General features: G+C 35.3%; 2 protein-coding genes across 3 annotated transcripts in view; one reads left to right on the top strand and one right to left on the bottom strand.

Annotated features, from left to right (window-relative positions):
- The window catches only part of Npy1r (neuropeptide Y receptor Y1), a 20205-nt gene extending 19843 nt beyond the window's left edge, over positions 1–362 (bottom strand). For both annotated transcript variants that reach the window (XM_033765460.1, XM_010629882.2), the window contains exon 1: positions 4–362. The gene's annotated coding sequence lies outside the window, so the exon portion shown is untranslated. The remainder of the gene's footprint in view (positions 1–3) is intronic.
- Positions 363–4777: 4415 nt separating this feature from the next.
- On the top strand, positions 4778–6493 carry Npy5r (neuropeptide Y receptor Y5). The gene has a single exon (XM_010629876.2). The coding sequence runs from the start codon at positions 4925–4927 to the stop codon at positions 6257–6259; it is 1335 nt and encodes a 444-aa protein (XP_010628178.1). The 5' UTR covers positions 4778–4924; the 3' UTR covers positions 6260–6493.
- The last annotated feature ends 8030 nt before the right edge of the window (positions 6494–14523 follow it).

Genomic DNA, 14523 nt, shown 5'->3' with positions numbered 1-14523 from the left:
CACCCGGGGTGGAGCAGACACGGGCGAACTCGGGAGGAGAAAGTCCCGGAGCCTGGTCCGGAGCGAGGGATGAGGGTGGACAAAGCGCTCCCCCAACTGGGCGAGCCCGAGGTGCATCCCGGAGGGCGTCGGGAGCTGGGGGACCGCAGCCCAGGCGGTGCCGGGCCAGGACTCAGCCCAGCCAAGCTCTGTCAGGGTCCAGGGTGACGCCGCGGTGCAGCGACCTCCAGCTGCCCTGCTGTCCCACAGCTGCCCGAGCCCCGGAGACAGCTGCATCCCGAGGATTGCGCTGCTATGTATAGGGCGGCCTTGAATGCCGAACGCAAGTAACACACACACACAAACACACACACACACACACACACACACACACACACACATCCATGCACCTCACACTCCAGAGAGTCAGATCCTTATTCCCTTGTGTACAGGCAGGAGAGTCGTGTTAGCTCGAAGCCAAAGAGCTTTTGCCATAGTCCATGGAGGTATTCTAAGGCTCTAACAGTCTAAGGCTATTTTGCAGGCTGAATACAATCTTAAATTTCAGATTTCTCCAGGAAAGAAAAACTCTGCTGTTAGAATTGAGGAGGCAGGGTAGCGTGTGCTTGCATGTTTGTTAGTTCTGCAAACCTATAATTATCTGCCCAATTTTGCTGAATTTTAGCTTTATTTATGGGGATATTTGGAAACATGGCATGTTGCCGTGTTCCCAGGTCACAGGTAAACAGGCAACTGTTGATATTTTATCACTGCTAGAAGGAAAAAATGCATACTTTAATCTTTCATGTGGCTAGCATTCTTCATGAGAATGATATTCATCTTTATAAGGCAGAAAATTATCCTAACAAAGAAACCTTATTTAAACGCATAAGCCAGTCTTTCAATATCTTTGAGTTCTCTGTAGTTCCTCCTCTTAGTCTTTTAACCTTAAAAAAAAACAACGTTGGTTTCTTCAGTTTTCATTTGTCTCCACATCAGATATAGATCAATTTATAAGAAAATTAAAATAAATCTTTATTACCAAGACGTTTTCATTCAAGTTGCCACAACGTAAAGAACTCCCCCCTCACACACTTTTGTATTTAGAGAATTATGGTTCGATATTTCAGTCAAGGGTTTTGAGGGAGTGAGTTACAGCCACATAAAAGAGAACAGCATATAGGAAAGGTTTCACACAATCCAATCTGTACAGATTTTTTCTTGAAGTAGTATTTCTTTATTTCATGGTTTAGGACATTCTCTCTGGTAACATTTCACAACATCTGTAGTAATCTGATATGAAATAAGGTTCACACATTACATTGCTTTTATTATGTATACAATATTTATGCTGTAAAAATTGTACAGCATTCATCATAACACTTGTTGAAAAGCAGAGAGTTATCACACAGATTCACATTTCCTCAGTACGTTTGCTTATTATGTTCTACAGGAAAAAAGGAAGTGAAGGGTTAAGTACAAAGAAAGAAATATGTTGTGCTTAGTTTATATGAATTAAATGTAGCTCTTCTACCTTAGATTTTCAACTTTGTAGCAGACAACTTAAATCTTATTGATCAAATTTCCCTAATGTTTAAATGATTTCTTGACTACAAGGAGGCGATTTTAAAGAAACTAATTAACATGTCCTCTCCTACCATTTGCACTATCCATTATTTAGCTGTGAGAAGAAATACTCATCGGAACAAGGATTTGTAAAATGTTCCTTCCGTGCAGAAAGCTAGGTGAACTGTTATATGTGGGTATATTTCTATGGTAGATGAAGGGGACGGAGCTAGAACAAGAAAAATTTGATTACATAATCATACCAAAATAAAGCGAATAAGTAAATGTTGCATGAATAAATGAATGCTAGAAGAAAAAAACATAAGGAAAAATAAGATAGTTTACTAATTAACTGATAGTTACGTAAGTATCTATTATATTTAGCAATGGTGTAAACATGTATGCTGTAATAAAAAGAATATATAACTGGCAGTCATAACAGTGCCATGCATTCACCACTCATCTAGAAACTTGTTTATCTCAGACAGTCTACAGTTACTCACTGTGTGACCATGAATTAAGCACTGCTAGCATATTCCTTGCATAGTAGCTGGTAGGAGTAGTTATCTTTATGCCAGAAGAGCAGAGCACCTAGCATCTTAGGTAGCTGATAAATGCTTGTTGAATAAAAAAAAGAACAATTAATTTTACTTAGCGGTCATTAATGAAAGCAGCCTCCTCTTTAAAATTATGTATAAATTATCTACTTTCTTAAAATAAGTAAATATTACCCCCATTTTCTCCCAGTGTACAATGAAAAGTCCGAATTGCATTTCTTTCATCTGCTCACTAAGGGATAAGTAGTTTTTATAACCTAATGAATTCAATATTTTATGTCCATATATTTAAAATAGAGGAGTTATAGTAACAAACTGTACAAGTTGATGTACTTTCTGTTAAATGTATTTTGCAATTTTAATTTAATGCTGGTTATGTGACAGTCTTTATTAATAAAGATAGACAATTTAAAACATTAAGTGCTTAATTATAATTATTGTCTTTGTGGGCATCCCATTTCATTTAAAACTTTTCTATTTTCAGTGGATATATATTATGAATAACACAGTCTATTAAGAAACTCAATATCATGAAAGTAAAACTTTTCTTTTACCTCTAAGATTTGACCCCATGTTCTGGAAATAATCTGAATTTTGGGCTCAACTTCTATTGCCACAAATTTTGCTGTGTTTCTTCCTTCTTCAAAACAAGGAAGACAACAATTTAACTATAAATGACTGTTATATTCCAAGAAAGCACAAGGCCATTGTAGGAGGAGTTGTCCAATTTCTCTTTTCCTTGCTTTGTAGTAGAGACAAGGCAAACAGCAATTATAGACCTACTAGAAAGTTAAGAGAAGAGAATTAACTCAACAAAGCGAGTCTAAAGAACATTGAAGCAGGAATATAGTTACAAATAACCTGTGCATATTATAAGTATAGATAGCATCATGAACAAGTTAGACAGAGCCAGGGGTCATCAGAACTCAGGAAATTAGGCAGAAATACCAGGCAATGCTGTTTTTATTAGAAACTCACTGTCCCAACCAGGGGAGGTGGTGGGAGGCTATTGCCTTGTCATCTGGGGAATAACATGATGCAGGTGGGCCTGTGAATCACTATTGCACCAGAAACCCTTTTACCCTACAGGCGATGTCTATGTAAATTTTTGGGTAGGGTCTAGGAATAAATGAATATGAACTTGGGTTTCTAAAATAATTTATCCATTGAAATGTACTTAGCTTCTGAAAGTAATTCCATCAACATGAAATCAGTGGTAGAAATTGTGAAAAGCTTTCAGTTTTCTCATAGCACCGTGATATCTGATATCATCCTATATAAAATTTGTTGTATGTAAAAACTAAAGTTAAACTTACCTGTAATGAATGTGTATAGTAAGATTCTTATCTGGAAAATTATTGGATCAGAAGCTACAAATCCCTCTTAAATCGAAGATAACAGTGTTTACTATTAATTTAAATATGCATGCCTTTTTAGAATTTTATGTATAATTTTAATTATAGATGTGGAAGTAATTAGATAAATATATATTGACATAACAAAATTGTTTTATATATATATATATAAAGATTTCTATAACAATGTATACTTATCAGAATTAATTAACTTGCTGTCTAGAATGTTTGGAAGGAAATTCTTATAAAAATAGAAGTGTTTATTTTTATTTTCGTCTCTTACTAATATGTTAGAGGTCATTTAGTGCTTCATTAGGCAGTAGTATAAAATTTCTAATATGGAGAGGCAAATAAGTAATACCATTATGATGTGACATTAATTTCACTTTAAATGAAAAAAAAATATGCTATGGTGTGTTGTTTCTACATTTAGCTTCAAAATGCAATATTTTTATTAAATAATTCAAATTCATGCAATCTCTTGTAAGCTGATATTTATATTCGATTTTAAATTAAAAGGTAAACAGTTAAACTTTATTTTTAAAAACACTAACAGCACTTCTATCTGTGGTTTTCTTGATTCATGATAATATAGCATATGTTCAAGGACTGAGATTAATCACTGAACGATTTTCTCATCCAGAATTGCATTCACATAATGACAGTACAGCTTGATAAGCATTTATCTAATGCCTACTACCGATGAACATCTAGTTTGTGAGATAGTGTCCTACACTTAAAAAGCTAAAACTTGAACACTGCCTAAAGTAGGTCGTATTTGCCTTGCTAGAATTTTGTTTGAATTTTCATTCTCTTCTAAATATTTGTCTGGCACCTATGGTGGTGACATTCCCATGCCATGCATTATGATGGATACCATGGCATGTAGGCAAAAGTTACAGATTCTAAGCAGTATAAAATTGCGATGTAGAATAGATTATGACAGTATAACATTGGACAGCTACAACTGCAGTATTATGGGAGTTTTGAAGAGGATATCACATCCTTTGGTAGATCAGGAAATAGTGTAGGACAAGTGACTTGTAAGTTTGTCCTTGGTGCATGGTATCATGCAAAAAAGAAAGGAATTTTAAGGAAAGATTATGTAATGATACTGTGCACCAGATATGTTGACCAGAGAATAATAGCAATGAGCTACCATAAATAATGTGTCTTCAAGTTCTGACCTACATTTGCTTTTTACTTTCCTTACATTATTTCTTTAGCACAAATTAACACAGCATAGAACTGATGATGGATTTCCCTGTCCTATAGTTGCTACCAATTGAGTTTGCATTGCACTTGGAATCAAATAAAGGCCTCAGTAAACTTTCTTAGGATATTCATGAGGTAATGGGAACAAATCATACAACTTAGTTTCCTTCTGAATGGATTGAGTTATACTGGTCATGTACTTTATTTCAGGTTGCTAATGAATGTCCTTTTATTCCAGGCAGGACTCTTGGTATGGAACTCAAGGAATATTATAACAAGACACTTGCCACAGAAAGTAACACTACTACCACTCGGCACTCCGATTTCCCAGTTTGGGATGACTATAGAAGCAGTGTAGATGACTTGCAGTATTTTCTGATTGGGCTCTATACATTTGTAAGTCTTCTTGGTTTTATGGGGAATCTACTTATTTTAATGGCTCTCACTAAAAAGCGTAATCAGAAGACTACAGTCAACTTTCTCATAGGAAACCTGGCCTTCTCTGATATCTTGGTTGTGCTGTTTTGCTCACCATTCACACTGACCTCTGTCTTGTTGGATCAGTGGATGTTTGGCAAGGCCATGTGCCATATTATGCCTTTCCTTCAATGTGTGTCCGTTCTGGTTTCAACTTTAATTTTAATATCAATTGCCATTGTCAGGTACCATATGATAAAACATCCTATCTCTAACAATTTAACCGCCAACCATGGCTACTTCCTTATCGCTACTGTCTGGACATTAGGCTTTGCAATTTGTTCTCCCCTTCCCGTGTTTCACAGTCTTGTGGAACTTCAGGAAACGTTTGGTTCAGCCTTGCTGAGCAGCAGATATTTATGTGTCGAGTCATGGCCATCTGATTCATACAGAATTGCTTTCACTATTTCTTTATTGCTCGTACAGTATATTCTCCCCTTAGTTTGTCTAACTGTAAGTCATACCAGTGTCTGCAGGAGTGTAAGCTGTGGGTTGTCCAACAAAGAAAACAGACTGGAAGAAAATGAGATGATCAACTTAACTCTTCACCCATCCAAAAAGAGTGGGAATCGGGTGAAACTCTCCAACAACCATAAGTGGAGCTATTCTCTCATCAGAAAACACAGAAGAAGATACAGCAAGAAGACAGCCTGCGTGTTACCTGCTCCAGCAAGACCTTCCCAGGAGAAGCATTCAAGAACACTTCCAGAAACTTTTGGCTCCATGAGAAGTCAGCCTTCTTCTTCTAGTAAGTTCATGCCAGGGGTCCCGACTTGCTTTGAGATGAAACCTGAGGAAAATTCAGATGCTCGTGAGATGAGAGTAAAACGTTCCATCACAAGAATCAAAAAGAGATCTCGAAGTGTTTTCTACCGACTGACCATACTCATATTAGTGTTTGCCGTTAGTTGGATGCCACTACACCTTTTCCATGTGGTAACTGATTTCAATGATAACCTTATTTCGAATAGGCATTTCAAGTTGGTATATTGCATTTGTCATTTGTTAGGTATGATGTCCTGTTGTCTCAATCCAATTCTATATGGATTTCTTAATAATGGGATCAAAGCTGACTTAATGTCCCTCATACACTGTCTTCATTTGTCATAATTTTCACTGCTTACCAAAGAAAGAACAAATGTTGAGATCTTCTGAATCATATTGATGATAATGATGTATGTATAATGGAGTACATTTTGTTGACATATGGAACCTAATTTATGTAATAGAGCTCTGTATCTGAATGTCAGTTCATAATATCTGGAAGATAATTTTAATGTGTTATAACATGATTAATTCATTCAGTTGTACGGAGTCAGTGTCAATCTGATTTGTAGTTTCATTTTAAAAAGTAGTAGCATTATCTTCTGTTTCATGTCATCTGTAAATAAATGAATTGTATCTTTGTTTAAAATAAAAGTTATATCTAACCAATTCAGGATTTTTGTCTAGAAAATACAAGAAGCAAAAAATTTCCTACAGCATATTTTATTTCAAATTTGAAGAATTTATCTATCTTCAGTTCTATTCCCCAGGCCTCTTAATGTGTAGTTAGTGAAAATACAGAGAATAATGTCCTAAGGAAATCATAAAATAATATGCTAATAAAATCATAACTAAATGTCATATGTACACCGAAATCATGATTATAATTTTAAATGTTGGGTACATTTTTGGAATTTATACAGGAAAATTATTATCTAATATTTTGAAAATTGGAAAAATTGTCAAGTGAATTCTAATGTTCTAGTAATATGAAGTTACTTTACCAAATAAAAATACATTTTCCATATTTTCTGGATGCATAGCACATTAAACACTATCAAATGATATGTTATCATATCCACCTTTTATATTCTAAAATATGAAATAAATTCTATCTAGTTCCAATTATTAAATAATTTTAATACTATTTTAAATGTTCACAGAAAATTAGTTATATATTGGCCAAAATATAGAACAATTAATATACTTTATGCTATTTTAAGAAGATACCCCTGTAAAGACTTACATGCTAATCAAATATAAGTCATTTTGTTTCTTAAGACAGGGTCTTGCTATGCATTTCATTCTGGCTTTGAACTCACACGTAGCCCTAGTTGGCCTCAAACTCTCAAAAGTCTTCCTGCCTCAGCTTCCCCAGTGCTGGGCTTAGAGGCATGTGCCACCACGCCTGGAAGAAGTCATTTATAAACTATTTCAACTCTTTATTCATTTGTTTTTGCTAGTTTTTAAAATAAGCAAGTCCTTAGAAAAATTGTGTGTTTGTGCACATGGCTCAGTTGTCAAGAGAATATTGATGTTTTTGGAGCCTACAAATGATTTCATCATTCTTTGTATTCCTGTTCATAGTAAGAGAAAACAATAAAAATCTTTATGTTTGCCAGTAACATAAAACTGTTTAATCCATTACAAGTTCAGTCGTCTGTGGTGGCTTTGTCTCCGCCCCGTCCTCCTGGCCTGAAGTGAGCCCACACCTTGAAGAAAATGGTGCTGGGCTAAGTGGTGCCCTCTGCTGGCTCCTGTTGAAATCCAGCTGTGGAGCAACAATGTTGCCTGGTTTCTGTAGTAGATCAGCCCCTGCATCCTCTGTACATTATATTCAGTAGACTCTTAGGAACCGAAGAGGTTGAGAGTCAGCCCCATAATCCTTCACCTCAGCCGACACGGTAGGATTTAAATTTTCATTGAGCCTCAGCACCACCTTCCATTTTGTCCCATACTTGCCCGGTGGAAATGTGCTAGGCCGTAAGTGACAGCTCCCTTTGCCTCGTCTGGGAACTACAAAGGAATCGCTAGGAATTCTGTAACTCTTGTGAAATTCTACCCCTCAGGTAAGTCATAAGGAGCTGACACGGGAAGCTTGGGCTTTTTCCGGCCTTCCTTCTGCCCAAACATTAAGTTTCCATTTCTACTCTGCGGTGTCTGCCTCCTGTTAATATATTCACACTCTCCTTTCCAGTGCTTTTCTAAATTCTCATTGCAAATCTAGCCACAAGACTCTCCTTTGGCTTCCCTCTATCTGGTGCACAAATCTAATCTATCTGGATACAAATGTCTTCCCTGGAGTGATTATAGAATAGCTGAAAAAGTGAAGAAATCTAGCTGAAGGTTGGACTACTCATTCCTTCCTCTCTCCTTTCTTTCTCAACAGCTTCTACTTATGTTCATCCAGTAAGTGTGGCCCCTTTTTCTCCACACTGTGTACGACTTCCACATAATATCAAAGGTTTCTTTTGGTAAACGAGGCATTTTCTGTGAAAACCTTTTCCCCTTTCAGTGCTTGGATTTAGGACTATCGTTTCACCATGGGCACAAGAAAAGTCTGTGCTGAAGAATGACCTCTTATTTAAAAGTAATAAGCGTTCTCACTTTCACTAGGCTATCAAGTTCAAGGTTTGTTTTTAGTGGCTGAAAGGAGAAAAAACTCACCAATATGGACAAAAACAAATACACAGGAAACATTGTATCCTGTTAAGAGTAACTAATGTCACCAATGTAGATAACTGGGTAACTTCCTGGATTTTATAGTTGTTGATAGATGAGTTTGGTTAAACTAGATAAACTAATTTTGGGCTCTTAAACTATTGAACCCAAAGGAAGCAATTTATCTTCCCTAACCAGAAATGACTGACTGTTCTTAATAATTGAATGTTGGGAAGCTTGAATGGAGTGTTGAATATAAGTCATTAAGTTATGATTAATGGTTTTAGAAGGGTATTATGAATAATAATTTATTTCGTGGAGACTTGCTCAGTGAGTTAAGCAATTTATGCTCAGTCAGCCTCCCATCACTCACGCACCAATTGCATAACTTTGTTTGTGTTCACTCCTGGTGTCTGACATGATTACTTGTTCAATAGCACCTCACAAAAACATGGCTAGGGGAAATAGATGGAGATGAAATTATAAGCAGTCAACCTCATTACTTTTTAGCAATTACTTAAAAATATTTAACTCAGGAAGAAAGGTTAAATTGAGTTTTAGTGATGATTTAAATTATTCCTTCTAGCTATGTTGTCCCTTATCGTGGATACAAAGCACTACATGGAAAAGAAATTTTTCAAAGTGGAGAAAGTACAAGGAACAAATGAAATAAAGGGAAAAGAAAAGCGCATTAGAATTGTTTTAGCCTTAGATACCCACTGACTACCTCTGGATTGAGTGTCACCTCTAAACTCATGTTTGGAGGAACCTTAAAAAGGTGATGGGTTATGGGGCACTTTCTTCATGAACAGATGAGGTAATTATCATGGGAGTGGTTTAGTTATTGCTAGAGTTAGTTTTAATGAAAAGGAGTTCAGCTTTCTTCGCTTTGTTTTGGCCCTCCCTCACTCTGTCCTGTGCTCCCTTGTGATATGATGCCTTCCACCATCTTACAACGCAAGAAGAAGATCCTCACTGGACGCTGGGGCTTTGATATTGAGCCTCCAAGACTTCACAACTTTGAGAAATGAATTCCTTTTCTTTACTAGCACCATCACTATATTCTCATACAGTAATCTGAAATCTGTGATTACAGCAGAAGCCAGACTAAAACACCGTCCTAGGAGCTGTGCACATGTGATGTATCGGTGAAGAAAACAGGCCCAGAAGATTCCCACTCAGGTGGTGTTTGCCTTTTGGGAAGAAGAGAGTCAGTGACAAAAGGTGAACGTGCAACATGAACAATAAGATGGTAATTATATAATAATGTGACCATCTGTAGACACAAGTACTGTTTCCGAAGGCTGCTACAACAAAGTACTATATGCACCACCTGAAGCCTGGCAGGAGTTTGGGGAGGAGACTGTCCTTCTCACTTTCTGCTGTGGATAGCTGACCATCTTTGGACCTCTTTGCATTGGCATAGCTCCACTAGCTCCTCTCATTGTCCCATGCCAATTCTCCTTCAGCTCGTCCAGATATCTCTCTTTTATAAGAACACCAGTCATATCAGGTTGCCCAGCTCTCAATTACAGTGAGATCTGATTTCATCAGCGATGGCCTGATTTCCAAGGAAGGTCACGTTCCAAGGTCCTGGGGAGTTCAGATTTGAACCTATGCATTTTGGGAGGCAGGCATGATACAACTCATAACAATAGTGAGGTGTATTTTTTTCCCTTTTCTCCTGTGGTAATACATGTTTGCTGCACATAACGATTACAGTCACAATAGGAAATCAATAACTCGCAGGACATTTTAGTTCCTTTTATTCACTTTCCACCAACCCCATTCATTTATTTATTTATTATTGTTTTGTACCAGGGGTTGAACTCCATTCCTTGTGCTTGCGAGGCAGGCAGAGAAAGCACTGAGCTAAATCCCCAGCCTTCCTTTGGTTTTTTGAGCATCAGATTCATTGATTTATCGTATAAGACCTTATAAAAGTTAATTATCATATAGACAGATTGAAAACCAGACTGTTAGGCCAGAGAACATGTAATACATGTAAGAAAATTATGCTAAGTCAAGATATACTTTTAGATACGTTGTCCACACTGGCTTACAGTACCTTTGTTCCCCACATTTTTTTCCCATTATCCATCTTTGCTTTTTGATATAGATGTAGATATAGATAGATATATAGAAAGAGAGAGTTTTTTGTATAAGAGAAACTGTGTGATATTCAAGCTTGTGTTTCTGTTTTACTTAACATTATGGTCTCAAGGTGAGTTTATTTTCCTACAAATAATTAATTTATCCTTCTATTGTATATAAATACCACATTCTGTGTCCATTCATTTCTTGACAGACATGTAGGCTGTTTCCAAGATTTAGCTATTATGAATTAAGCTTCTCTCACCATGGGTATCTTACATGCACATCATATATCTTTAACCATTTTGGGAATATACTTAGAAAGGGAATAGCTGGATCAAATTGAATTTTTAGTTTTACTTTTCTGAGGAATTTCCATGCTGATTTCCATAGGGGTTGTATCATTCTACAGTCCCACCAACAATAGAGAAATGTTCCTTTCTCCCTACAGCCTCCCTCACACTTGTTATTGGTTGGCTTCCTGTTAGCAGCCATTCTTTCTGGAGTGAGATGGAATTTCAGCATTGTTTTGATTTGCATTTTTCTAATAATCAGTGATGTTGAACATTTTTTTCTATGTACTTATTGGCCTTTTGAATTTTTTATCTAAGAAATGTCTCTTCATTTAAGATGTCCATTTTTTAAATTGGGTCTTTAAATTTGGAGGGTCTATTTCTTTTGAGTTCTTCCTATATTCTATATTAATTTAATGTCTCTTCATTTAAGATGTCCATTTTTTAAATTGGGTCTTTAAATTTGGAGGGTCTATTTCTTTTGAGTTCTTCCTATATTCCATATATTAATTTTGTCTAATATATTACATATATAGTATATTCTAATATATATTAATATATAATTATAACATATATTGATATATAGCTAATATATCTATTAGGTTACTTATTTGGGCCACTTTGTTATTCTGAAGTGGACATTCACACTTATAAATTTCACTCTTGAGACAGCTTTCATTGTGTCCCATGTTTCTGATATATTGAAATGCCTTTATCATTTGTTCTAGGAACTGATTTCCTTCTTGGTTTATTCCATAACTAACTGATTATTCATAAATATGTTGTTTAATCCCCAAGTGCTTGCTTAATTTTTCTGTTTTCTTTTGCCATTGATTTCTAATTTCATTACATTATGGACTCGTAATATACATGGAATAATTTTGATTCTTTTGGATTTATTTAAACATGTTTTATGGACTACTATGTGTTCTATTTTGGAGAAATTTCCATGTGCTTCTGATAACAATATCTATTTCATTTTGATGGGGTTGAATGCTCTGTAGATATCTATTAAGTCCATTCATTTGAAGGTGAGGTTCAACTCTGATTTTTTTGTTTTTGTTTTTTATTTTTCCTAATTGGTCTGTGTATTTGTGATATTGAGATATTGTATCTCATTATAATCATATTAATGTTTCTATGCTCTTTTCTGTCCAGTAGTTAGTTTTATGAAACTTGATCATCTTTTATGAAATTTAGTATGCCAGTGTTTTGTCTATAATTGTTACATCTTCCTGTTGAATTATTTCTTTTTTTAATTGAGTTATGTTGAATTATCTCTTAAGCAATGTGTAAAGACCTTCTTTGCCTCTTTTGATCAGTTTTAGCTTGAAGTCTATTTTGTCTAAAAATAGAATAGTTACTGCTGCTGGTTTTGGGGCTCCTGTTGCATGGAAAATTATTTTCCTTCCTTTGATTTATAGTGTATAAATTTCTTTTTGGATTAAATTTGTTTCTTGTATACAGCATACCTTTGAGTTTTGTTTTTATCTAATCAGACAATCTGTGTCTATGGATGGGGGAGTTGATAGTGTTTATGTTACCATTTTACTGAAAAGTATTAATTTATTCTTGTCGTTGCATTTCCTTCCTTTGCTGATCCCCACTGCCACGACCTTCAGCTCTGATGCTCACAATACCAAGTATATTGACTTCAGTAAAATTTTTGGAGTCATTGACTTTAATTGTCTTTTACTAGGATATACTTGAGGTTTTTTTTTTCTAGTACCAGTTTGGTGATCATGAATTTAAGCTTCTCCTTGTCACTGGAATATCTTATCTCTTCATCAACTTTGAGAGGTATTGTAGTTTTAGGGGATATATTATTCTAGCTTGGAAGCTGTCTTCTTTCAGAGCTTGAAACTTTTTGGTCTATGTTTGCCTGGCTTTTGAGATTTGTGATGAGAAATCTGATGTAATTCTAATGGGTATGTTTTCAAGTAATTTATTGCTTTTCTCTAACAGCTTTTAGGATTCTATCTTTGAGTTGGACTTCTGATATTTTTACTAAGATGTGTCAGGGAGAAGTTCTTTTATGATAGTGCATTTTTGGGTTCTATATGCCTCAATGATCTGTATGTTAAATTCTTTCTGCATACTTGTATAGTTTTCTGACATAATTTCTGTAAACAGGATTTTTATGCCATTCATGCTGGCTTTTTTTTTTACTAATTCTAAATAATTTTAGATTAATTTTCTTCACACCATTTAGCAGCTGTTGGACCCATTTTCCATGTTCTCTCATTTTTTGATATCTCTGAGTATATGATCATCTGCATTAGCCCTATCTTCTACTTACTTTTGACACTGTATCCTCACATAGATCATTTCTGGTACCTATATTTTTAGAAGAATTTTTATCTCCCAAATTTCTATTCATTGACTTTTCATGGATTTTAATTCTTTGCTAAACTCCTTATTTATGTTTTCATATTATTTTGTGAAGCTCAGATAGGTTTTTAGTAGTGTCTTCTGTAAGCTCACTAAGCATTTTGTTTATTACTTCTATTATCTGTTCAGTTATGTCATCTTCAAGCTTGCTAAACACCTTAGCAATCTTTTTTTTAAACCTCCTGTTTTATTATTTCAAATTCTTCAGCTGTTTGGCTTTTGACTTCCTTTCCATTGATACTCCATGGACCAGCTTGTAGAGAGTTGGGAGTTTTGGAGGCATAATGTTGCCTTGTTTCCTTCTGTGTCAAAGGTACAAGATTTGGTTGTTGTTGTTGTTGTTGTGTGTGTGTGTGTGTGTGTGTGTGTGTGTGTTTATGTGCAGAAAAATTTTGTTGATAGAATAGAGATCACTTTAGTGTCCATTTTCCAGTGATGCATTTTGGGCATGTTTTACTATAGGCCTTTGCCTCTGTCCCATGATCCAACTACCTCCACTAATTTAAGAAAGGAAAAGTGCAGTGTAATTAGCCCCAAACCCAGTTCTCTGGAAATGAACCACAGCATTACTGAGTCACAAAGACAAACCAGATATCGGCATAGAGTAAAAACCAATTAATAGTCACCACTATGCCACACTTTCAAGAGCAGCTAAATCAGCAAAATTAATAGAGTCACAGAAAAAGGAAATATTGACATACCACAAGAAAAAAAAGCTACTGCTCTACCAAATCAACAACAGAAAAGATATTTGTTGTTAAATATAGATGCAACCAAGACTTTGCATGTAAATGTACAGATCCCAGTGACGAATGTAACTGTACTGTATAACTAAAAAGTACCAATAAACTCAATGAGAAAAAAAATACAGTGCCTTTCATAACACAGTTCAAAAAATATATATTTAGACACAAAGACAAACAAAATACTGACATAGAATATCAACTAAATATAACAACTATACCACCATTAGCAATAGAAAATAATTTGACAGTAATATCATGAAGTCAATTAAATATAAAAAGAGTAATAAAACTTAATAGTAATATTGTTGAAGATGAGGATAGAGAATGGGAAAATGAAAAGGTAAAATTTTAAAAATAAAATAAAGGTGGTTGAAAAAGAAGGGGATCAATCCCCAGTACCAAAAAAAAAAAAAAAAAAAAAAAC

This window comes from Fukomys damarensis, unplaced genomic scaffold (genome assembly GCF_012274545.1).
Source record: "Fukomys damarensis isolate Sample0158 unplaced genomic scaffold, DMR_v1.0_HiC HiC_scaffold_18, whole genome shotgun sequence".
Taxonomy (NCBI): Eukaryota; Metazoa; Chordata; class Mammalia; order Rodentia; family Bathyergidae; genus Fukomys; species Fukomys damarensis.
The sequence above is the reverse complement of the archived record's forward strand: the minus strand, read 5'-3'. Positions and strand labels throughout refer to the sequence as shown.